Raw genomic sequence first — 24,962 nt, forward strand, 5'->3', positions numbered from 1 at the left:
TTTTTTTTTTTTAAGGTACTTTTGCAGATGTTGCGGTTAAAGGCTTCTGTATTTAAAACCCTAAATCTTGGAACGTGGCTCCATAACAGTACGTAGTGGGATTTGGAAAAAGTCTGCTAAAATTGTATGTAAGGAATAGAGAAACAGTTAGGTCATGTTAAAGTTGTTAGACTTTCTGGTGCTAGTGCATGTCTTTTGGGTTGTTTTTAATGAATTTTTTTTTTAAATACAAATAATGGACCTTCCATTTCAGACAAATTCCCTTTTTTTAGGATGGTGATATTTTTCCTCGTAAATGGCTTTTTAGTGGGAGCTGCCTTGCTCTTTCCATCTGATCTCCATGCCCACATCTCTGAATGTTTCCATAGCAGAAAGGAAGGGGATTTTGGTGCCAGCAGGCAAACTTCAAAAGCTGCAGGGCAGGGAAGTTCACAGTTCTGAGGCATTTGGAATGAGCAAGAAATAAAACAACACCAAAACCCTTTAAACTTTTACTGCCGATCAAAAATAACTGAAAAACTTTTTTCTTGGTTCCTGTAGTCCTTGTCATGCTGAAGTACTGAAATGGAATAATCCTGTCATCCCCTAAAATGAACCTGAGATGTTTAGGAGCACCCAGTAGCTTTTAAAGGAAATACAGTGTTTTACCTGTGGAATGCTGCAGTTGTGCTGTCACATTTGACTTAAAATGGGACTTTTGGGTGCTGTTTAGATGCAGGACACAGGTAATGGCTCTCATTGCATGTGGGGACATTGACTGTGTTTGTCACAAACACAATGACTGGTGTTTGTCACAGCACAGACCCGAGTGGTACCCGGTAGTTGTGCTCACCCCTATGCCCAGCACCCAACTCCAGCCATCCTGGTGGAGCTCAGTTTGGATGAGGCAATATTTTGCTATCCAAGCCTTCTAAGAGGCTATTGAGAGGGAAGGGGAATGGCTTTTCTTTCCAAGAGCAGCTGAATGCAGTGCCCTAGTTACCATGGTTTTTAAATGGAGTACTTCAGAGGATGTACAAAAGCATCTTTAGTACTTGCAGTACAAGGAGAATGAAAGGACCTAGATTGTGTCAGCAGTGTAGCAGAGGCTTAAGTGAGTATCATTCATTTATTGTTAGAAGATGAACCAATTTGGATTGTATTTATGGAGTTGGAGGGGAGAATGGACCTGTTTCAGATTACTTTTGAGCCTTTAAATGTACTTACAGGCTTTGTGTAGGAATTGCATTGGCTCCCGCTGGGTAAACAGAGCCTTTCCCCATGAGGAAACAACACGAGGGTGTTCCCCATGTAGAGGAGCAGTGATGCATCCTGGCTTGTCTTGTGCTGCCAAAATGAGTTGATTAATGCCACATCTCTCCACATGGCAATGTACTGGATGGGGAAAAAAATGAATTGTCAGACAGAACCTGCCCAGTTGATTTTTATTTATTTTTATTGCATTTTCCTGCAAGGATTTTAAAGCCTCCTGTTACTATATAATTTGCTGGCTAGTTCCAGCTAAGCAGATCCTTAGCTGAAGGCTGTGGCCCTGCAAAGGTCTGGTGAAGGTAATAGGTTGTGAAGTCTGCACACAGTGAGATGCTTCTTCTGGTTGGGTTTCACCTCCCCCCTTCCTGTAAAACAGTGGGTAGTCTGTTTTAAATGCTACCTGTGTCATGATTCATTGGCTCCTTCTTTTTACCTGGCTGTGATGGCAATATCTGCATCTCCTCCTGGGAGTCTCCTACTGTTCTTTAAACTGTTTAGGTACTGCTGAGAGGAACGTGTCATCTGCAGATCCTGTGAAGGATGTAATTCTTGAATTAATTTTTTTTCTCCTGCATGGGTTTCTGTAGTCATTACATTAAACTCAACCCTGATGATGCAAACTGCTTTCAGAAGAGTCCAGAGCAGAAGCTGCAGTGCTTAAACCCATCTGCAAATTTGAGAGGGGGAAGTGAGAAGATGAGCATGGAAAACTCATAAGGAACTGAAGCTTGGTAAAGCTCAGTTTTTTCAGCAAACACTACAAGTTAGTTCAGATGGGCCTTGTGTGAAGAGCAGTGGAAATTTGAGTTGCATTGTCAATTCATTAGCAGCATTCACATTCATTTCAGTGGAGCCAGGGTTGCAGTCTCCCACTAAGCGATGCTTTAAGTCTGGAGAGGCACATCTGCCTCACATCCTCTGCAGCCTGCTGTTAAAGGGAGCCCTTTCCCCATGGAGAGCAGGAGAAATGCATCCATCCCTTCCTCCAGCTGTCCCAGCCAGCCACAGTCTGGTCTGCTCCAAAGGGGGGGGGGCTGCATTCCAGCTCTGGAGGTGTGTGGCAGGGTGGTCACTGGGACACCTGCAGGAGCAGGAGAGGCCTGCAACCGCTTAGAGACACTCTGGACTTGCTCCTCTGAAGATACCATCAGCTGCAAAGCCTGGATGCATCCAAGCACCAGTGCATCCATGTCCAGGCTGTGCTGGCACCACTTGGCTGCTGCATGAAGGAAGTTGTTGCTCTGTAAGAATCAGCATCCAATGCTTTTAGGTTTACAGAGAACATGCTGGCTGGAAAAACTTTTTTGTTTGTGTGCCAAGGTACAAAAAATATGTTAAATGCAGGTGTAGTGCACAGTTGGAGGTGGGGGCTGGCAGGTGGTCTCACAGAGTGGGGTCCCTGGGGTCTGCCAGCACACCAAGGTCAGAGCAACACCAATTTGCCTGCAGCAACTGCAGAATTGAGCATGTAGGGGCAAACTGGCATTTCCTCCTTTTCCTGGCTTTCTCAGGAGTGCAGATGGTACGTTTTGATAACTAAAGGCTTAGTACAGAGAGGTCTGTCTAGTGTGGGATATGTAAACCTCAGTTCAGGCTTGGATATGTTCCTTTTCTGTCAGTAGGAGGTATAGGCTGATTATTCTGTTCAGTTCCTTTTTTCCTTCCTGTTGGTTTTTAATTTTTTTTTTTTATTTTTCACTCCAGTTTCATAGTGCGGGTCCAAGTAAAGGGTAATGAAAATTAAGTGACTTGGCCTGCCTCTTACACAGCTACTGCCATGTGTAGTTAGCAATTTAATGAGAAATGAGGCAAGGTAGAGCTCATTTTGCTCTCATATAGGCAAACTGGCTGTGTAGGACCTAGGAGCAAGATGGGATAGTAATCAAGTGTGATGTTGTGGTATTTAGGGCAAGATCACAGGAAAAGCATTGTATTCCTTTGAACAGGATGGAGCCTTTCACGTGACTTTTTTTTTTTTTTTTTTTAACTTTAATTCTGTAATCTTGATCTGCTATCTAAGAGCAGGAAGACATCCTAAATTTGGAAATGTATTTCATCTCGTTGAGGAGCAAAAGATTCCATTTTGGTCTGTCTAGGGAGCCCTGGTGTCCCCCTGGTGTGGGGCATCTTGTTTGGCAAATGCTGGGGTTTGCTGTGCCCAGATCAATGCACTGAGAGACCTTTAAACTTGCATTAGGGCTGGAGGATTTTTCTCTGTTGCTGTTGGCTCACCTCCAAGGTATGTTGTGGGCTGTGCAGTGCTTGCCCGCACAAATGTCCCTCAGACTTCCCCTTCACTGTGTCTCTCATACTTCAGAAGTCACTCCAGAGCAGCTCTTCACTGGTGCTTCCCACTAGGTGAAATCTGCCTGTGTGGGTTGTCTGTCACTGATCTGGCCTGACTGGTAAGCTCACTCCTTGTGAGCTCACTGGAGTTCCAGAAGAAATAAAATAATAGCTTTAATGTCAGTAGCCTTGTGTCAGGAGGATTGGTTTATCCTGCTAGCTTTTCTCCTAGACTTCTTAGGCATGTGTGGATTATAATTTAATTTCCTCTTGAATTTAATAACTTTGAAAGGACTAAAATCAATAGCTGTTCAGGGTTGTGACTGGGGATGCAAAAACTTTCATGCCTTTCTCTTCTACAGCAGATAATGCTTCAGGTGCAAGGGGAAACAGAGGGCTGTCCTGTAAAGCAATCTGCTGCATGTCTGCAGCCAGAGTCCTGTTTCAAGCCCTATGGGGCAATGTTGGGATACTCTTTAATCCCATGTGTGACCCTCAGCTTTTAAAGAGCACAGCTGAGCCTGCTTTTTTACCTTGGCAAGTTTGAGTCCCATTTGCCGTGGTCCTCAAACTTGGGGTCCAGAGAGTGCCTTTTCTGCCACTGCACTTCTCCCTGATGCTTTTAACCTGGTTTCAGTGTAACATGCCTGTCTGCTTTCTCCTAGTAACCTCTTGCCCCATTTCACCTCGTGTATGGAGTAGAAACCCAACAGAGCTTATTTTCTACTTTTTGGAGAGATGTAGTCTTAAGTTAATTGAGGGATGGGACCTGCCAGCTTTTTGTATGCCAACAGCCCATCAAGGGTACAAGCTAAATGTCTGATGGCTTGCCAGGATGAGTTTGTTAGTGTATTGCCCGAGGGTGGTCAGGACTCGGGGGACAACTCCCTACAAAGTTGGGCTGCAGTGGGCAAAGCGCCCACAGAACAGATGGCACACACACCCCACTCTTTGGAGATTGCTGGCTGGTGCAGCCACCCAAGGAGCCGCTGCCTGGCCGGACTGGCCGCGGTGTGACATCCCGAGCATCCCGCTGGGGCTGGGGCTGGAAGTTCCAGCCTTGGCTTGCTCATCACCTGCCTGGCTTCCACCGCTGCATCCTTGAAGCCCCGGGAGGAACTGCCTTTTGTCTTTCAAGAAAAGAGCTCACAAAGTGCTACAAACCACAACAGCTTCCACGCTAAAAATACCATAAAAGGTTGTGTCCTTAGGAGCTGGGCATGGGAGCAGTTCCCACCCACATTACTGCAGCGTGAGTCACCGGGCTATTGCAACTGCTCTCCGTGTGGATGCCCGGCTGAAGAGGCACGGCAGAGCAGGGGGAGCGAGGGGAGCTGCTCCGAAGCGCTCTGGAAGTGGTGAAGAATTAGGAAGAAGAGGATGACATGCGGGCATACGTGAACACTTTGCTTTCCTTTTGTTAGATTTTTTTTTTATTATTATTTCGTGCGGTTATCGTGGGTTTTTTTTTTTTTTGTGTGTGTGTTTTTTTTTTTGTTTGTTTGTTTTGTTTTGTTTTGTTTTTTGGAACTTCCAGCAAATGGTATTTGCTGATGATTTGAACTTAAGGCATTTGCAGCCAAGAATCTTCTGAATATGCAGATACCCCCAGTTTGCTTTTAGGAAGCACAGTAATTGCCACGTGATTAATATGAAGCTGGAAAACCCCTCTGACATGGAAGTACGTTTTATTTACTCTCTTTAAGCAAAGTTTTTTTTTCCTCTCACTATCCTCTCTCCTCATCTTCATCCTTTAACCCCCCCTACCCTGATGCCAAAGCAGGTTGTGTGTCCTTGTGACAGGAGGTGTAAAAGCACATCTCCCTTACATTGTGCCCTGCTCTTCCCTGTGCTCTTTATCCAACAAGCAGGTATTAGGGAGTAAACTTGTTTGGGTTTCTTTCCTGAGACACCACCCACCTGTCCAGGCCCCGACAAGGCTATGGGTATTGTTTTCCCTTTTCCTTCCCTTCTGCTTGACGTCTTGGCCATCGGGGTTTACCGGAATAAGTTTGTCAGTGAGAAATTCTATAAAAAGCTTCCTTTATTTAGACACCAACCCACTAATGACATCATGAGGGCATGGTCTTCCAAGTTCCTCCAGGCTGAGCAGACAGAGGGAGGTGGTGGCTGTGAATCTGAGCCCTGCCCCTTTCCCAGTACAGTCCTGTCGTTGTGTTCAGTGGCTGTCCCTCAAAATAAGCCCAATCTTCCTCCTCCTTTGGGGACAGGGCAGGGAGGCCCCCCCAGCACACTGATGCATATTTAGCAAATGTTTTAGCAGTAGAATATAGCTGTGGTGGTCTGTCTTCCTACTCATCACTTCCAGGTTAGTCCTTTGCAGTGCTCTTTGGTGGGTATTCACCTTGGCTTCTCAGGGAAGCAGGAGGCTTGCACACCCAATCTCTTTGATGCTACCAAATTTTGCATCAGGCCAGTTTCAAGTAACTTTACCAGGGAAGCAGGTGAAGTGAAGTTAAAAAAGCCTGCATGCACAGGCAGAAAGCAGTGGGAATGGGCACATAGGAGATCCACTGCTTTTTTTATGGTGGAGGAAAAGAGGCATTGGGTGGGGGGCAGCAGAGCAGAAGTTGGCCACCAAAGTAATCCACTGTCAAAATTATTTTGTGAGTGATTTCTTTAAAAAGTATTGGTTTGAGTATTTTTGAGTGGTGGAAAGGTGTATATTTGTTAAGGGTTAAAAAGTAGTGAGTGTGATCTGGGCAAGGTTTGCGGACCTTCTGGAAAAGTTATTCCTGGGTTTCATTTACATCTTTGGAGAAGAAAGTGTGCTATGGTGTGCTAAGCTTCCCTTTGTTTGTGCTCAGTTTGTTAAAATGTTATCACAGGTGCTTTCTTACTGATCACAGGTGCTTTCTTACTGGCCTGCAGTAACTCCTGGGTGATTTTTTTTATGTGATCAATAAACCAGAGCTTATTTAATCAATGGCAAGTCTGTGCTGAGAGAGTTTAACTGACTTCCTTGATTCTGCTCATCCTACTGTTGAAGTAAGCCCTAAGGCTGACATACATCTTGGCTATTGCTCTTTAGATCTGGGAGACTTTGAGCAGTAGGCTTACTAATTCAGTGTATCCATAATGCAGATTTTTCCAGTCCTGTCTAGAATTTGGGTTAGATGAGCAGACGTTTCCAGCTCTGTACTCATACCTGCTCTGCATTGCTGCTCCACTTATTCTTCCCATATTGACCTTCTTGATACTCTGAAGTAATAAAATCTCAAAATAATCCATATTGCACAAATACTCTGCAACATTGTATGAGTGGCCAAAATACTTTGTTCTCTTTAGAAAATTATTTTCCAAAGTTAGATGGTGTTAAAAGAAAATACAAATTTGCAGGTGCCAGTTTCTGAGAGTGTTTCAATCAGGTAGCACAGAAAAGTGGGATCTGTGGGGATACTTTCCTGGGGTCTCTTGTTGTGGTCTCTGGCAAAAAAAAAAAAAAAAAAGAAAAAATCCAGTGTCCAAAATACAACCTTAATTAAAAAACAAATATGTTTTTACCACTGGGAAGTGACACCTGATAATGTTTTCTCTAAAGATGGTGTGTAGAGATTGGATATTTTTAGCTGTGGCTATTCTCAAGTTGTTGTTTTGTGACCTTCCTCTACTAGTACATTTCTTTAACACTTTCCTTAGAGTTTTTTAAGAAGCTTTTTCAGGCAAAGATGGGGGAGAAGAAAAGGGAGCAGGAGAACTATGGAAATCTGTGTTCTGATGGATATTGGTGCCTAGGAGGGGTGCAGTGTTAGAGTTGGGTGTACCTTGTGAAGGACCTTTCCCAGGTCAGAGAGATGCCTTGGCATTCAGCTTTCCCTCTGGCTATAGCAGCTGTCTGATTGACACTGCCTGCTTCTTAAAAGCAGCTGAAAACAGGATCAAGGTTTAAATAGCTGAAAGAGGAAATCTTGGATAGAGGAATGATGTGCAGATAGAGATGCTGTAGTGCAGGAATCCCATGGAAGGGCAGGTGTAAGAGATGGCAGCTTAAATTTCAAGTCTTTATGGTTTGGGGTTTTGGGGTGTGGCTGACTGTCTGGAGTCTCTTGGGATTTACCTGCAAATGTTGCTTTTGAGATAAGAGAGCCAGTAAATTCCCATGTAAAACCTAAAGTTCTTCATCATCCAGCAGGTGCTGGGCTTCTCCTCACCTCTTGCTGACAAACTGGAAAGGAAGCACAGATCTTGAGGGACCAGTGAGCTGATCCTGGTTTTTTGTGAACATCAAAGGTGCTGTGAAAAAAGTTTCTCAAAGAGAGGTGATATGAAAGATAGGAGAGAAGAAGCATTTTCAGGTTGGCTTGCTGGCGTTGTCTGTATCTCAGTAGCTACCCATGGAAATGGTCTGGCTCTCCAAAGGGAACAGCAGTTATGTGTTTCCCCAGGCTTGACTCTGGTGGGATTGTGGGAAGAAAGCATTAAAACTGATGGTAAATAATAAACACATGTGAAAGCAAGCTGAAGGAAGGGCTGGCAAAAGTGGTCTGGCTATGCTGCATCTGTGGTGTGCTGCTCCATCTCAGAGGGCATCAGGAAAGTTCTCCAGGAAGAACCTGATGGTAGGGCTGGAGAGGTGTCTGGCTGAAGGGATGAGGAAGCTGTTTAAGTGTTTGTTTACTTGTTTATATAATTTTTTTCAGAACCCAGATCAGTGATCAGTGGTTTCTGCTAATTGTTAATAAATTAAATGAGCTGAGGCTGTTTGGCTTTCTAGCAAGTCCCTTTATGCTGTGGTGCAGTTTTAATGACCAGAGGCACAGTCAGAAATGACAACCTAGTCTACTGGAGGTGTTAGGACCACATGTCCAGCCTTGGATCTGGAAAAAGAAAAAGGTTGATGCTCCCCAAAATACTGAGCCCACATCCTGGGCCACTGGCTGGGGAGAGTGAGCTGTGTGGTGTGGGGTGCCTGCAGGTCCCACACTCTCTGGGGCTGGGCAGGGCTTGCCACAGTAAAGGGGATTTTGCTTCAAAGAGGTTATGGGTCATTCACATGCCAAACGTGCCAAAGTGGTCCTTTCTGCACCATTCTCCCTGCCCCCGTGTTCTTGGACCAAGAAATTACTTACTTATTTTGAAGCTCATATTTTTGAAATCTGACTTCAGCATAGTCCTATGCCAAAATGAAGGCCAGAGTTAAGGCCTCCTGGGAGCTTTCATCAGGAGATGGTGCAGGGCTGGTGCTGAGCTCCTGTAGGTGCTGGTTGTGCATTTTCCCTGACATCAAATTTGGGACACAAAGTGGTTGTCTGGGTAATCCTTTCATTGCAGGGAACCCTGCCTGTGGATGAAAGCTGTTTGGGTTTGGCATTGGCCGTCATGGGCAGGTTTCAGTCATGAGTCTGCAATGTGTCTGCTTGGGTGGCCAGAGTTGAGCATTACTTGGACTTTTGGTGCCCTTCTTGTGTTTAGGACCTGACATTTGACACTCTGGTTGCCTAAAAAAGATTAAATTAAATATAAAGAGTGACTGAGTAGTGCTTTTTTGGGAACTGTAATCTTGGTGCCCTGTTTTCGTGTCACACCTGGGTTTAATTCATCATAACTCATTAGCAGAAGTGCCACAGGCTTAGTGCCTGGTGTGAGAATGTTTCCTTTGGTTACTGAATAAAGGAGCAGCACCAGCAAGAGTGGAAGCTTCGTCTGTGTCGTGTGGGGATGAAACATGGTGATAAGGGATCTGGCAGGAAGGAAGTGCAGTGTGTGGTGAGAAGAGCAGGTTCTCAAAGGAGCGTATTTAGAGTACAGCGGATACTTGGGGTGGGCACAGTGTCTTCTGGGGATGGTTTGTAGCTGGAGAACAGGGGCAGCCACTTGAAGTGGTGCAAAAGGGGCCCCATCTCCTTCAAACCATGCTGCTGGAACATCATCTTCTCCACAGGACCTGTAAGGGGATGGAGGAGGTGCTGGATGGAGCTGGGAAGGGCAGCATCAGGCTGTGCCCAGTCTGGGCTGGATTTGCTGGGTGGGCTCTGAAGGGCCTCTGTCTCAAATCACTCCCTGGTGCTTTTTGTTGGGAGTGAGCTGTTACTCTACTAAAACCCTTCTGAAACAAGGGGGGGCAGAAACAATCTGGGAAAGCAAATATTTTCTGATAACAGTGAGCAACAAGCTTTTGTTTGCTGTCAATGGAAGGAAGTGGGAGAAACATGTAGTAGCTATAACACAGCACAGGCTTTACTGCTGGAAAAGAGATTTAGTGCACAGATTTCTTTAGCAGGGGAGATATCTTTGAGGAAGGGCTGCTTAGAGTGAGTGGGAAAGGCATGACTTTTGTTTTGCTGCAGCAGTGCATCTGCTGAAGGAAGGTCTGTGGCCAAGATGAAAATCTAGATCCAAGCTTTTATGTGAAGTGGGAAACAGGGAGATGGAGTCCTTAATTTGTATTCAGCCAAGTCAAGATTGAAGCAACTGCACTTTAAATTAAAGGGAGTCCCCTGTACTCAACTGACAGTGATGATAAAGTGTGAACCAGCTCTGATCTCTGTTCTCTGGAAAGATCCTTCCTGCTGAAGAACTTGATACTTTGTTTAATAAAAAGGCAGAAGCTCCCATGCAATTTTAGATTTGAAGTCTTATCTGAAGGCCTGCAGGCATGTTCTAACCCAAGTAGGCATTTTATACTTTGTGTTGGATCCATTTTTTACATTAGGGAAAAAAAGTTTCTTTCTTATCAAAGGGCACTTCACTGCCCTTAGATGCTTATTTATTTGCAATTTCCCTTTTCCAAGCTTTCTTGCACAGTGCAGAGTCCAGCTGCCCTTTAGTAGGATGCATTGTGGTCTCCCAGGTTTTGATCTTGGAACAGGAAGATTCATTTCCCAAGCTGCTGAGGAAATCATCATCCTGCTTGCAAATGCCTTTTGTAGCAGGCAACTGAATTTTTGTGTGTATAAGTGAACTGTTTAAAGTGAAATGTGTAGTTGTTGCTTTGTGGAGTAAATGCTGAAGCATTTTTAAGGTAAATGCACCTTTCAAGTTCAAAGTAACTTTTTTTTTTCTTCGGCTGAGAAGAAAAAAATGTTTTCAGCTAAGTAGAGCTGCATCTTGAATTGCAGGTGATACTTGAGTTGTGTTTGTTTGTTTCCTGGAGAAAACAGCATCTGCTGCTGCTTTTCTGCACAGCCTTGCATGGGCCTCCATCATACCAAATGCTTGTCTTTATATCATGGCCACAAGCTCTCATGTACTTCTTCATAAACTTCCTTCTCTGCTTTTTTAAACTTTCCTCTCTGCTTTTTATCTCATCCAAGAAAAGGTTTTGTGAGTTTTTTAGTTCTTCCATTCAGACTGTTACTCCCTTCATGCAAGCTCTGGCTTTCACTGGAAAAACTTTTCTCAAGTATTTCTGTCAATGGACTTGAGCCTGCTCTGGTCCCCTCTGACTTGCTTTTATCCCACTTCCATTGCTCTCCATTATTCACAGCAGAAGTGCTGAGGACGTGCAAAAAAGTTAACGTTGGTAATAGATCCACTGTGGTTCTGAGCTGGGGCTTTTCTGAAGTTCTTTGTGTTGCTTCCTCAAGCATGTTTGATCAAAGGTGCTGAATGCCTCTGAAAACCTAGAAATGGAAAGGTGCCATCTGCTTTGATGTCTGTCCATGTCACCTGGCTCCCTCAGTTGTACATCCCCTTGGATCCTGGGCTCCAGGTGGCAGGCATCCAGCACCAACCCACCTGGTGTTATTCCACCCTGGGCATCATTTAATTGTACTTATAACTTAAATACAGAAACTGCTAGTGAAATAATATGGCTTGCTCCAAAATGTTGGTGCCATTTAGTTTTTCCTGTCTGGAAAGCAGTGTCTGTCTGTGGCAGGTTTAGTTTTATATCAACCACAGTAAAATGCTAACAGCCAAATACACACTAATTGTGAGAAGTGTTTTGAAGCCCTGACCAAATGGGACAGATGTTGATTTCAACACTGTTCAAAATCACAAGAATCCTTGAGTTATTTTCATATTAACTCCTAATCTGAAAAGCTGCTTTTAACAGGGTATCCTACATGGCCATTGTTGTTTCATAACCTAAAGTATTACCTCTGCTTTACCTCTTTACCTATGGTTGGATTCTATAAACATGTTTTCCACTTAGAGAAGAGGGGAGGACTTCTTGTGTGGACAACGCCCTCAAAGGGAGGCAACCACTTTGAGGAGGGGTAACTGATAATAACAGATCTGGATCTGGCTTATGTACTTAGCAATTTCTTTGCTTCATTCTTCATTGGTAGTCAGGCTTTCCATGTCTCAGGTGGGAGCTGGGGGAGTGAAGTCCCTCCCAATGTAAGCAAAGAGCCACATTCAAGACCATCTGGTGAAGCTGAATAAGCACAAGTCTATGGGGCCTGATGGGATGCATTCCAGGATTCTGAGGGAACTGAGTGATGTGGTTGGCAAGTCATTTTCCATCATGTTTGAAAATTTGCAGTGGTCAGATGAAGTCCCTGATGACTGGAACAAAGGGAAGCATCACATGTGTTTTTAAGAAGGGTAGAAAGGGGGACCCTGGTTACAGATCAGTGAGCCTCACCTCTGTGGCTGGGAGGATCATGGAGCAGATCCTCATGGAGGCAGTGCTAAGGCACATGCAAAAACGAGGAGGTGATCTCACAGCCAGCACAGCTTCACTGTGGGCACATTGTGTGGCATTCTCTGGTGGAGTGACTGCAGCACTCAGCAAGGGAAGAAAACCAACTGGTGGCATCTACCCACAGATCTGTAAGGCCTTGGACTTGATCTCAGATGACACCCTCATCTCTAAAGTGGAGTGATAGGGATTTGAGGGGTGCACTGCTGGGTTGAAAAGAAATTGGCTGGAGAGTTAGAGAGTTGTGGCCAGTGACAAGTGGTGTCCCTCAGGATTCTGTCTTGGAGCTGGCTCTTCATGAGCCAGCAGTGTATGCTCATAGACCAGAAAGCCAAAGCATCCTGGGCTGCATCCAAAGCAGGATGAGGGAGAGGGTTCTCCTGCTTTACTCTGCTTTGGAGTGCTGTGTCCAGCTCTGGAGTTGTCAGCGTGAAAAAGTCATGGACCTGTTAGAGTGGGTACAGAGAAGGGCACAGAGATGATCAGAGGGCTGGAGTACCTTTCCTGTGAGAACAGGTAGAGAGCCCAGAAAAGAGAAGGAACCTTAGGGGACCTTCTAATACTGAAAGAGGGCTTAGAAAAAAAGAGGGAGAGTGACTTTTTACACAGGCACATATGGATAGGACAAGGGTGAATGCTAAAAGAAGAGAGATTAAATGTTAGGAGAGATTAAATGTTAGGAAAAAATTCCTTACTCAGGGGATGGTGAGGCACTGGAACAGGTTGCCCAGAAAGTTTGTGGATGCCCTATCCCTGGAAGCATTCAAGGCCAGGTCAGATGGGGCCCTAAGCAACCTGGTCTTGGTCTAGTGAATTCCACCCAGTCCTTAGCATGGGGATTGGGAATTAAACGATCTCCAGGGTCCCTTCCAACCCACACCATTTTATGATTCTATGATTTTTAATAAAATGTTGTGTTTGCACATACATGCACAAAAAAAAAAAATCCTGTATTTCTTAAGCTGGGGTGATTTTAGGAGTTAACAACAAGCAGAAAGAAACAGAAAAGTTACGTTGTGATTCAAAAGATTCCTTTCACGGAACTTAAAAAATAATGTATTCTAATGCTGTCCTGCATATAGTTCCAGGGCTGTTAAAAAAAGCTTTGGGAGACGTTTTCTCAGTACTTTCCGGTGTTGGATCAAATACTTCTTGTTTCCCTCAAGTTTTCTGTTACTGAATTTTCTTGCATGGGGCTTTGATAGAAGAAAACAAGTTAACAAAAGCTCGTGCATTAGCATCTGGAGATGCTGTTTGAAGGTAATGTAAGTCCAGGATACTGCCAGTAAAATGGTCAGGGAGTGTCCTCTGCAGAGGCTGCCAAAGACAAATAATTTCCTGCAAGGGCTCTGTATTTGGAGGCAGTGTGAGCTGATTAAACTCATTAAAGTGATTGAAGGAGTGAGGGTGGCTCCCAGGGGCTGGGCATTAGTTGGGGTCAGGCTAATGGCTGAAGATTCCTCTCTCCTGAAAAAGAGGTGAAGCCAGAGGCTCTGGAAAGCAGTGTAAGACACACAGTGTCAGCCTAGGTCTCACTTCAACTCACCTTATGTATCTGCAGCATACAAGTAATTTGCCTCAATAATTATTTTGGACAAGTTTTTCACAGACAAGCTGCATCTTGTTAGGGAGTTTTAACTTCATACTCTTTTATTTCATTGGTTGCTGTACCAGCAACTTTATATAACGGTACATTTGTTATTTCCTTGTATGTGTTTAAAAAAGGATGCTGCATGTCTGTGCCAAAGAGAGCACAGGGTGCTGGCAGCATGGTACCTTATGTTTGCATCCTTGTTCCTTTGGTTTTGGCTGGGGAACATCACTAACTCCACAGTGCCCAGGGTGACATCCTGGGTACCAGCCAGGACACGTGTCCTCACCCTGCTGCTTTGGGCACATGTTGGGGGTAGGTGGCCTCTAGCTGACTGTGCCCTGCCATGCCAGAACCAGGGAAAGTTTGAAATAGCAAAAGGAGCCTTTAGCTTACCCAAAATTGCCAAGTATAGCTGAAGGCAAGAATGACAAGGGAAGAGTAGCGTGTCCTGTAGTGTTGCTACATGTACCATAAAGAATAAAATACAGTGTTTTAAGAGGAATGCATGTTCAAATGGAGAATGACCATCATTGTAGCTTCCTTTAGTTTATGGTTAAAGAAATGCAAACTGCTTTTCCAGTCTTAAGCAAACAGAAGAAGCCTGTTACTAAGCTCTGTGTTGATATAGTTCCCTTCCAGGTCAGTGCATCACCCGAAAAAGAGAATTTTTTTTTCCCCCTCTGGCTTTTTCTTTTTTTCCCTTTTTATAGACACTGGAATAAAAAAAAGGAGGGAATGCAGAGAGAAAATTAATCTTCAATTCATCAATTCCCAAAAGAAGCATGTGGACATTGGATTCTTCAGTCTGCTTATTTTTTTCAAATGAAAAATCATTTAAATAATGATGCTTTTAAAAATAACTCATGCATCTTTGATTTTTGTGCAGTCCTTTGTCTGGATTTTATTTTTTTGGCTATTGTTGTCTCTAGAAGATGAGCTTACATTAAAAAGAGTTTAAAAAATACTTGGGTGCTCCTTTATTCCCTATGAGGTCTAAAAATAGAAGCTGACAAAGAATTTGCTTATAGACTCACTGCGCTGTTCAGAGGGTTTAGTCTAAAGCTGCATCTTCTGACTTTGCAACAGCTGAGCTGTGCAGAAGCACCAAGGCTGGGCTCACTGAGCATAAGCAGGGAGGAGACCAAAGCTCTTTATCAGCCCTCCTGTTTATCTCCTCCCAGCTCCATCCTTGGGGAGAAGAGCGCCAAGGCACAGCACCAAAACGTGTGTGAGAGTGAGAGCGGGGTGTAAGTACTGGGAGCAAAGCAAGAGGGATGGTGGGGAGAGGGTTAAGAGAGGTTTTATTTATTGCTAGTGCTGCTCATGTTGAGGGGATGGGTAGCACATAGTTGCAGGCTTACATGGCTTTTTAGTTATTTCTCTAACTAGAAGACTTGGCTAATTTATTTGGGTTTTTTGATATTGCTGTAGTCTAGCAGCAGTCTTGTCACCACAGCTTGCAATTGTACTGTAAAAGCTTGGTGCCAACTGGGAGAACAGAGGCAAATGTGTGTAATCTGCCTTGAATGTGTGTAAGACACATTATAATATACTAGGTGATAACATATAATCTGTGTAATGGATTGCTTGGTTATAATGGTGGCCACCTCTGAAAGTGTGTGAGGCCTTCTGCACTTTAGGGCCTCCAAGTCATTGTGTTTGAGTGCTGGAGAGGTGACAACAGGGAAAATCAGCACAGGACAGCTCAGGGTTGTGTGGAAAAGTCCATTTGCTGGTGTTTGTGAGGGGGATTGGAAGAGAGGTGGTGTTATTAAAGTGGCAGCTCATGACAGAAGTGAGCTGTGCTTCCTCTGCCCAGTGCTTGCTGATTTCAAGCAGTGTGTCATGCATTGGGATGCTGTCTTGATTTCACACTTGTGGAATTACCGTGTTGCTTCTCTGAGTTTCTGAAGGTGAGAACTAAAAAGTTGGTTTTTGTAAGTGATAGCTCTGTGTTGGGCTCTGCTGTCCTTTGGACTGTGTAGCTGTTTGGATGTATCAAGGAGAACTGCCAGTGCTGGAAGGTGGCTCAGGTGGCACAGCTGGTGCCAGCTCCTGTACCATGCAAGTCAGTCCTGTGTCTTGGTCCTAACCTGACCCGAGTCCTGAAGGAATGGCCTGAACCCTCCATTGCAGCCCTTCTTGGGGGCAACATAACCTTAGATTAGCTGGAGTAGAATGTAATACTGTGCCTTTGGCTTGGGTGGGGGGCATCTTCTGCCTGCTGAGCTACCAGTGCCACATGCCTGCTGGTATAAAGGTGTGTTGGGCTCTGAGACCATCACAGGAAACCCTGGGACCTAACCTGGGTGGAAAATGGCAAGAAAATCCACAGCAGGGTGTTTTTGCAATGCATACAAGTGCAGTTTACTTTCTGCCATTGTATGCCCTGTAGTTACAGCCTATTCCTTCCCCACCAGCTCCAAAGGAACCTTCCCTTCCTCTGTGTTCAAAGACCCCTGTGTTGGTAAAGGATGGTGCCTTTGCTGTCCCAGAACTGGAAAACTGATCAACTTGTTATTTCCTTTGCAGTGAGCCTGGGGGACAAGAGAGTGTGGATTGCCTCCTGCCTTGCCTCTTCTCCCAGCCACCTGTGGTGAGCTCTCACGTGGCAGAGGACGAGGGTGGAGATCAGCCACGTGAAGCTGGGGCCCTGGGGGTGAGCCAAAGGGCTGTTGGCTGGTGGGCTGTGGCAACTGGGGGTCCTCACCACCCTGCAGCAGAGACCACTGCCTCCTGCCACATAGATGCCTTCAGGGGAGTGGACAACTCCAGCTGAACTGATGAATCTTGGCACCTGATACAAGGCTCAGGTAAGGGCTCATTGCTTGGAGCTGGGTTATGTTTTCATCCTGTCTTTTCCAATCGTATAAACTGGCTCTGGAGCAAATGAGAATTGCACTGAGGGCTGTCATGTATGGTGGTTACACGTGCTAGTACATCAGCAGGGTCTCATCTACAATGATGCTGGATGCTCTGGTTTGTTGGGGTAATTGCTGGTGGCATCAAAGCGAGTTGCAGTGGAGCTTCTCTCTTGGTGTTCCCACTACCTCTGCTGAGGGAGGTGACTCTGGTTTTATCCAGCCCAGCATCCAGTGCAGTTTCAGATACAATGCAAGCTTACTAGCACAGGAGATCATTTGAACTTTCTGTAGCACATCTGTGATTCATCTAAAGTGATCTATGGGCAGTCATTTTCAAAGACCCCAAGACAGTTAAAACAAACCTTCCTGCAATTCAGCTGGCTTAGTGCTCCTTATGCTCTTAAAACAAACAAACAAAAAAGCTTGCTTGTGTTCTCCTGGGTCGTAGTCAAGGAAATAAATATGCAAACAGGATCTCCTGTATCTTGGTTCATCCTGCTGGATAGTAATTTCATTCCTGAAGCTGTAATTCACTTTGTGAGTGCAGGTCTTGATTTCCTTTCTGCTAGCAGGGATGTAATTGTGTGCCGGAATTGAGCTAAGGTCAGAGATGCACAGTCCAGTGAAGTGTTTTGAAGCTGGTGCTGGCCAGGATGTTTGCAGGCTGGGATTGTTAATGAGAGAGAATCTGCACAGGGGGATCAGCAGAAGCCCTTGATGCAAGTGCACTGAATGTGTTGTCTGGCTTGGAGTAGAAATTTACGGGTCTAGTAAAAAAATGCTGCAGCAGCTGCAACACTGGAGATGGGGATGCTGGCCTGTCTTGCACCACGGCCTCAGGAGCAGGTTGACTTCTGCCTGGGGCTGGTTCTCACAAAGCAAAAGCTCTGCCTGCAGTCAGCAGCACGTGGCCATCTCTTCCTCCTTGGCTTGTCACCTCATGGGCACACAGCCAGGCATGCCCGGGCCCACCTGTAAGAGCCCACAGACCCTCCTGGGTGCCCTGGGGGCCTTTGAGGTTTCCTCAGGCTGTGGTGGAGCAGTCCCAAAGCCATGATCACTTTGGCTGTGCATGGTAGGTGTGTGCAGTGGTGTAATGCTGTGGCTTTGCTTCTGAAAGGCTTTGGGCACGTGGGAAAAGAGCCTCTGATGACAGCTTCTCTTGGCTTGCAGCTGCTGACTGTCCCCCCGCGTTCTCCAGGCAGCCAGGATGGGCAGGTTGCTTCAAGCCCTTTGCCTGTGTGGTTTGAAGTGTGTCAAGGTGCCTGTTTCATGCACTCAGAAAGCCCTGATGGGGCTTACTCAACTTCTCACAGCTTGCTTTAGTTGCTTTCCCTGCATGGCCAGGTTTATTCCAGGGCGTGCCAGTGTGTGAGTCACTGTTACAACTAGTAGAAGCTTTACAAGTGGGTTGTTGCTTTCAAAGTGCTTTGCTGGGAGGTGGTGCAGACTACAGGTGTACCTTGTGAGAGGCTTTTGCCTCTTAGCAGATGTATATAAGCATTTTCACTTGCATAGATGTCTATGCTTTTCCTTTAAAACTGTTCCCCTAAAGCAAAAATTGCAGGCTGGTACCATAGATGGCTAAAGACATAAAATGCTATGTTTAAATGTGCTTTTAAAATAGAACATGAAACAGGAACGGTGACTTGTTGTGTTTCAGCAGTGTAGTAAGTAACCTTTTTTACCTTATTCCACAGCAGCAGTTTCACTCTGATAGAGGCCGGAGTGGTAGTGAAGTATGGTGTGTCAAAACTTGCCTTTTTTCTTCTCCTAGCAGCAGTCTCTATTTGAAGTTAAGTGGACATAGTCAGAATGAGAGCACATATTCACCTAAACCCACTTCTGCTTTTTCAATGACCTTCCACCAAATAGAAACCAACTACAAACATGTAGTCTTAATCTCAAGTGGTTTGAGTAGATACTGTTCTACAGTACAAAAGATTTAAAATCTGGGTTCCAGAATATCCTCAAATCCAGGCTGAGACTGAGAACATGTTGCTATGCTGTGTTTCCTAAGAAGAGACTTTGCTGATATTTTCATTTCAAAAGCCCATCTGTCAAGCCCTGGCAGGGTGATTGCTGATGAATTGATAAGTGAGACATGGTGTTGTGGCTGGGGGTGACAGGGGACGTGTGTGTGTCCTGGGCTGTGTCACAGGGAGCACTGCTGCTGGGCCGTGGGAAATGCTCAGTTCTCCTGGGCACTGAGCAGGGCTGCGGAGCTGGGCTGGTGGCTGCTGGACAGAGGTTCCCCTCTCCCAGCCAGGCTGGTCCTGGTGGGTGCAATCCCATGTGGGGCAATGGGAGCTTGGCAGATCTGACTGGAAAAATACGGGGCTTGTGGGAAAGGTATAACAGTAAATCTGATTTATGGAGAACAATTTTAACACGAAGTCTTAGATTTTTGATGCAGATACTTTCTTCTTGCTGCCAATATTTGAGATTCCAGCTGGTGAATTAATTCAAGGAAAGTTGCTTTCATTCAAAAATTGGGTATTTTATTTCAGGTTTGTTGATAGCTAGATAATGTTTAATGTGGGTTGGCAGTAAAGTGCATTTTCATTAAACATTTTAGGCTTACTGTAGTTGGTATTAATTTTTACTTCCTTAAATCATAGACTGGAAGCTGCAAGTGTTAGTGTGAGATGACAGATTGTGGATGTTTTCACATCATTCTTTTTAAAAGGAGCTAGTTCATAACTTTGTTTTGGGGTTGAATTTAAATGTGCATGGTTGAGGGCTTTCTGTTGCTTATATCCTAGTTAACTATCTAATACCATTGTTGCATAGTTCACATTTCTGTACTATTCCTGTTCATAGCAGCTTCATGTTGTGTGTTTGTCATGGAAAAAAAAACCTCTTTGCTAAGAAAATACAGTACTCTCAGGAGAAAATTGGGTGGCAGGGTTGAGAAAGTAATTTGAGTGGTATATTTAAAAAAGAAAGTATGCAGTCATACATAAGTATATGAAGAAGCATGGCAGGTATAGTACAGCCTGTTCCTATTTATAGGAGGCCTGTTTACGTCAAGTAAGAAAATTAAGTGTTTCATCAAATCCTTCAGAAAATAAATCTCAGTAATTTCCATGTACACAAGGTGTCATTTCCCTCAAGCAAAGGCTGTATAACATCATGATGTCAAAACTACTCTGGAGTTTGAGCACATGCAGAATTAAATAATAAACATACCCTCTTCAATATCTGCTGGTACAGAGCTAAGCCCTGTTCTGTTCCCTCTCCAGAGCACTTTGCCAACCCCCTCATTGAGCACTGCGCCGTCTCTGTGCTCTCCAAGCAGCAGCACTGTGGTCACACCCCAAGGCTGCTGAAGCCTCTTGCCATCTCCAGCCTTCCCACTGCCATCAAGCATTTGCTCTGCTTTCAAGTTTTTTCCTAAATTTGGTCTTTTGCAGTTTTATAGAAAGAGAAAACAAATATGCATATTCCAGGGATGAGATTAAAAACTGGCTCCTTTGCAAAAGTCTGGTGTTTCTGGCTGCAGAGAGGCTTTTGCAGAGGTGAATGCCAAAATATATATGTTCTTGCTGTGTAAATCCTCCCGTGGTACCAAGCTGCTCTTCCTTTGTTATTCTTTTAGAGTGTGGTCAGAGATGTTCAGAATAGTTTTCACTTTATAAGTGTCTTGAAAAATTGACCATTTAATCTGACATACAGTTTATTTTTCCCTTGTAGCCTGCAGAATATTTGTATTTTTAGCAACATGTAAAAGACATCATTGGAATTTGTTGAAACAACAACAACAACAAAGTCAGAACTGGGGGAGTGAAATTGCTTATAAGTTTCACAGGAGATGTGAGAAGCAGGAGATGCAGAAGTATTAGGTGACATGGTGAGACAGTTACTCAGACCTTGCTACATTGGAAAATTAAACTGTGATTAAAATGTGGTTCACGTTTGAAATAGGAGCTGCAGCTTGGAAAAATAAAAGAACGAAATACACTTTAATATTTCTGTCCTTGCGCTGTTTTGATTGTGGAGTCAGTAAGAGGGAAAGATACACCCAATCCTGGTATGAATTTGAAGAATTTGCATTTTTCCAGTGTCTGAATGGATGAGTGTGAAGTGGTGCCATGCCTGTGCTGCTGTCTGATAGCAGGTCATGAAAGAGCCCTGATTATATAACCCCCTTCCCTGGGGGTTTTGTCTGCCTACATTTTCTCCTTGGTGTGTTAGTTCCACCTTTGGTGAATGAGGAACTAGTTATGGCTTGACAGGGAGGGATGCTTCTTTGGGCTTGCACAGGACAGCACTCAAGTTGTGTTTGATGTGGGAACTTACCTTGCTCATAGGTATGTGTATGGATGAAGCAGAGCAGTGGGCACAGACCCCTGGGACCTGGACTGAGTCTTGCTTAGACCAAGACTGGTCCTTCTCAGCATAGGTGGGGACATCTTGCTGCTGTGTTGTTTTCTTTTGGAGTTCTGTACAGAAGGTAATCATCTAGAGGCCAATTCACTTCTCTCATGCACGCTTCAGTAGGCAAAAACTTTTTTCAATTTCTTCTTTGAAGTTAAATCTGCCTCTGGATGCTCCTACAGGGCATCTCCTGGTTTCCCATCCAGAGCCAGTGGTTTGCTGTCATGCATGTGGGTGCTGTGCCCAGCAGCGCCCGGCTGGCGCCTGTGCTGTGCTGGGCCAGCGCTCTGTGGCCGCCTTGCGTGTCTCCATTTAAAAGCCATGTCTTCCACACTGCCATGTGTGTGCCTGGGAACAAAGGCAAGCCCCCCTTGCTCGGGCTGGGCTGTCCCAGTGCAGGGAGCAGGGAGCTGGCAGTCCTGCTGTGTGCAGGCAAGCTCCACAAACTCTGTGCAGCACTGTGCAACTTCAGCCTAATTTTAGCTGTGGGATATGGCTGGAAGCTAAAATTGTCAGTAAACGTTTTTTGTATTAGCACTTTCCTAAAATATTTCACATGCTGTGTACACATTTACTTATCTCCTTTCCCCTCCCTCCTGCCTTTTTTTTTCTCTTACAGCTTCTGATATGAAGAAGGATATAGAGTCTTTAATAGCCCAGGAAAAAGCAGAAATCGTCGCCAAGTATGAGAAGGTACCACCTCGTGCCCCTCCCCAGCATGCTGGCTGGGGCTGAAGCTGTTTAATCTATTAGGAATGCATCAAATAAGAACTTTTGCCTCCCTGCAGGCATCGTCCCAGTAACCCTCATGCCATTAGGCTTCATGCCAGCTCTCCCTTCCTATACATCCCCTCACACTACATCCCTGGAGGTTACTGAGGGTCCCATGTGTGCTCAGCATAGATACGAAAGGTGCTGAGATTCTGATGCTTCAGTGCTCCCTTAACACCAGGATGGCTTATGCCCAACAACACTGTTTTTTCTGATGTACAGCTTTTCCCAGCCTCTAGCAGAGGCACACATGGAATGCTGGATAGGCTGAACTTGGCTTTTTTCTCTGCCTTGAATTTGGTTGGCTCTTTAGTGCAGGTTTTGCTCTCCTGGTTCTGTACCTTTTATCATTCAGGAGAGAGGGATGTAGCCTACAGGCTTTGGGGGCAGGATGCAGGCACTGGGGCATTCCTGGTGCTGGGACAGCTCACAGGTATCCTTTCTGCTTTCAGGGCAGACAGGAAGGAGCTCAGATTGACCAATGGGAAGATGCCGATTTCACTCTCTACAAAGTTACAGACCGGTTTGGATTCCTGCAGTAAGTGCTCCTGCCCTCTCCTTTCCTCTCTGACCTCTCTGTGCGTGTGGACCATCCTTCTGCACTGAGCATGACTGGGCCAGCATCTCTCCCATAAGCTGCTCTGTGGCTTGGCTTGATCAATCCCAAAGGCAGGAGGAAAGACTAAATGGGCCTCCTTCCTTAACTGTGCATGTGCAGACCCTGATGCTTTGCATCTGCTGCAAGACAAGGCTCAGAAATGGCTTCCTACCACAAGCCTGGCGTTAGAAGGTGCAGGCTGGTGTTCCTGTGCCTCTGTGTGTGCCACAGAGATAGAGACCCTTATGTTTGCACCTGATGATTCAGGGAGGAATAGGAAGAGACCAGAAAATATAGCTGACCATCTTTGGTTCCCTTAGGAAACCTTTTCTTTAGAAATCTCCCTCCTCACCAAGGCACACATGAATTACAAACCCTGTGCCTGGGAAAAATGCTTAAAAATAACTATTTTTATTCTGATGCTTAACAGAAGTTATAATAGTAGGTGTTCTGTGTGTAGGAGGGAGGTTTTAAGCAATTGCTGTCTAAAAATTCTGCTTCCCCACCCTTTAAATTGCTGATCATGTGTGTATTGAAGAGGGGATATGTGCCCTGGATTTCTAGTTATGTCCAATGCTCGATTACCCCCTAGAGCTCCTGTTGGGTGGTGGGATTTTGGATGATGTTCTCCTGCCTCTTTCATACTGGGGACAGGTGTAGGAAGGGCACAAAGTCCCCAGGACGTACCCCCTCAAGTGTCTGAGGTGGTCCATGAGCTGCAGCAGCCTGTGCTCCCCCACAGCCTTTCTTGCCCATGGAGTAACCAGTGACCCCTTGCTTTTCCAGCGAGCAGGAGCTGCCAACCCGCACCGCCTTGGAGGAGAAGGTGAGAGCTGCCAGCTCTGTCTTCATGGATGTGGCATCCTTTTCACACCAGCTGGGGAGGGAATGTTTTTTGAGGAAACAAGTGAGCAAGTAAGAGCAAAGCAGGCAGCCAGCACCCACTGGTCACTGCTGCTCACCCAGAGGTGGGGACTCTGCACGATGCCCAGCTGTTGGAGCTTTTATTTTCCTTGGTCAGACAATTTTCCTCCTCCACATGGCACTGAAAAAGCACCTCTTAAAGCAATATTGGGCTTTTCCCTCTGCTTTGGCACAGTGCTCAGCAGCTGTGGCTTGTAAAGGGGACTGCATGTGCAAGGGAGGATGGTGGAAGTTGTAGGTAACCATCACTTCCATCCTCATCTCCCCTGAGAGGTGAGCATGTCCTCTGGTAGAACCCTGCTAAGTGGGACTGAATCACATTTCTTCTGATCTGATACAGTGATAGGATTTGAGTCTAGCTGGACCTGCAAAGATTTTTATCGTCAGTAAATACTCCTGGGAATGCTTTCTCTATGTTAAGCCTCTGTGTCTTGTCATTTTCACCAATGCTGCTTTTAATTACCAAGTGCTGAAATTAGCAGTTTCTGCACGCACCTGTAGATTATTCCCATCCCTGATGTGAGGTCTTTGCATAGAAGTTTAAACCTAAGAGGATGAAGTTTTGTGTTTTCAAGAGGCATCTCCTGGGGCTTTTTTTCCTTAAATTTGTCTTTTCTTCTCCCTTGTGCCAGCAAAAACAGCAGGAAATAGAACGTGTGGACAAGTGGCTTAAGATGCTGAAGAAGTGGGGCAAATACAGAAATAGTGACAAGGTAAGGAGGAAAAGAGTGTATGTCTGGAAGGGTGGGTGTGATGGATCCTTATGATGAGTCAGGCTTTCAAAAAGTTGACAGAAAAACCAGAGCTCTCTGGAACATTGCCTGATTCTACTTGTTATCTTCAATATTTTAAAGCTTTCCTAGAAATTTCTGGGTTACCAGTTGAGGTAAATGTCCTGTTCTGACTTACATGGCATTAAAAAGGTTTTCCTAAATGCTGATGCCATTTTTGCACTTGCACCTGTGCAAGCAGAAGCACAGCAAGGGTGCTCGTGTGCCCAGCTGGCTCCCTGCCCGGTGAGAGCAGAGGGCAGTGCACACCAGCAGTTGCTTCTGTGTTTCCACCTCCTGGAAATGATATGGGAGCTGTGACTGATACAGCCCAGTTGATGTTCCTTGTACTTCTCCCTGGGGGAAGAATTATTTGTCTAGAACAATGCTTAGATTTTCTATTTTGCTCCTAGCTGTGCCTGTGAGAAGCCACTTAGGTTTCATATTGTGTACACCTGTCTGGAAATCAAGGAGGGAGACACCAACATTATGTCTTGCTTTGGTGTTAAAATGAACTCTGCACCAACCACCACTTCAAAACTGAATTGTTTTTAATAAATAGTATCTGTTTTATGTTCCTCTTACAAACCTCTTGAAACAAAAAACCCTTTGAACCTAATGACAAGACCCTTGCTGTGTGAGGAGTGTTGTGTCTGACCTGCTCTGCTTGCAGCACTTTGCACAGGAGAGGGATGAAGCCTGGCATTGCCTTGTTGCCATGGCCTCTGAAGCCTTTGTGTTTAGCAGGAGTGGGGTGTTTGGCTGGACTGCTTCTAGCTCCTGTTGGGAGTCCTTAGGAGAAATTTGAGCTTGGTTAAAAAGGCTAAGTGGAAAGAAATACCTGAAGAATATTTGCATAGCTGTAGGGACAACATTGAACAGAGCATCCTCCTTGCTCAGCTGTCAGGAGTCATGT

General features: G+C 45.1%; 1 protein-coding gene across 2 annotated transcripts in view; it reads left to right on the plus strand.

Moving 5' to 3' along the window:
* The window catches only part of LOC131084808 (USP6 N-terminal-like protein), a 75,787-nt gene that overhangs the window by 28,865 nt on the left and 21,960 nt on the right, over positions 1 to 24,962 (plus strand). For both annotated transcript variants that reach the window (XM_058026553.1, XM_058026554.1), the window contains exons 3-7: positions 16,272 to 16,552; positions 21,603 to 21,676; positions 22,207 to 22,292; positions 23,139 to 23,178; positions 23,909 to 23,989. In XM_058026553.1, the coding sequence (XP_057882536.1) occupies positions 21,611 to 21,676; positions 22,207 to 22,292; positions 23,139 to 23,178; positions 23,909 to 23,989 (273 nt within the window). In that variant the 5' untranslated portion in view covers positions 16,272 to 16,552; positions 21,603 to 21,610. The remainder of the gene's footprint in view (positions 1 to 16,271; positions 16,553 to 21,602; positions 21,677 to 22,206; positions 22,293 to 23,138; positions 23,179 to 23,908; positions 23,990 to 24,962) is intronic.

This window comes from Melospiza georgiana, chromosome 6 (genome assembly GCF_028018845.1).
Source record: "Melospiza georgiana isolate bMelGeo1 chromosome 6, bMelGeo1.pri, whole genome shotgun sequence".
NCBI classification, from domain to species: domain Eukaryota; kingdom Metazoa; phylum Chordata; class Aves; order Passeriformes; family Passerellidae; genus Melospiza; species Melospiza georgiana.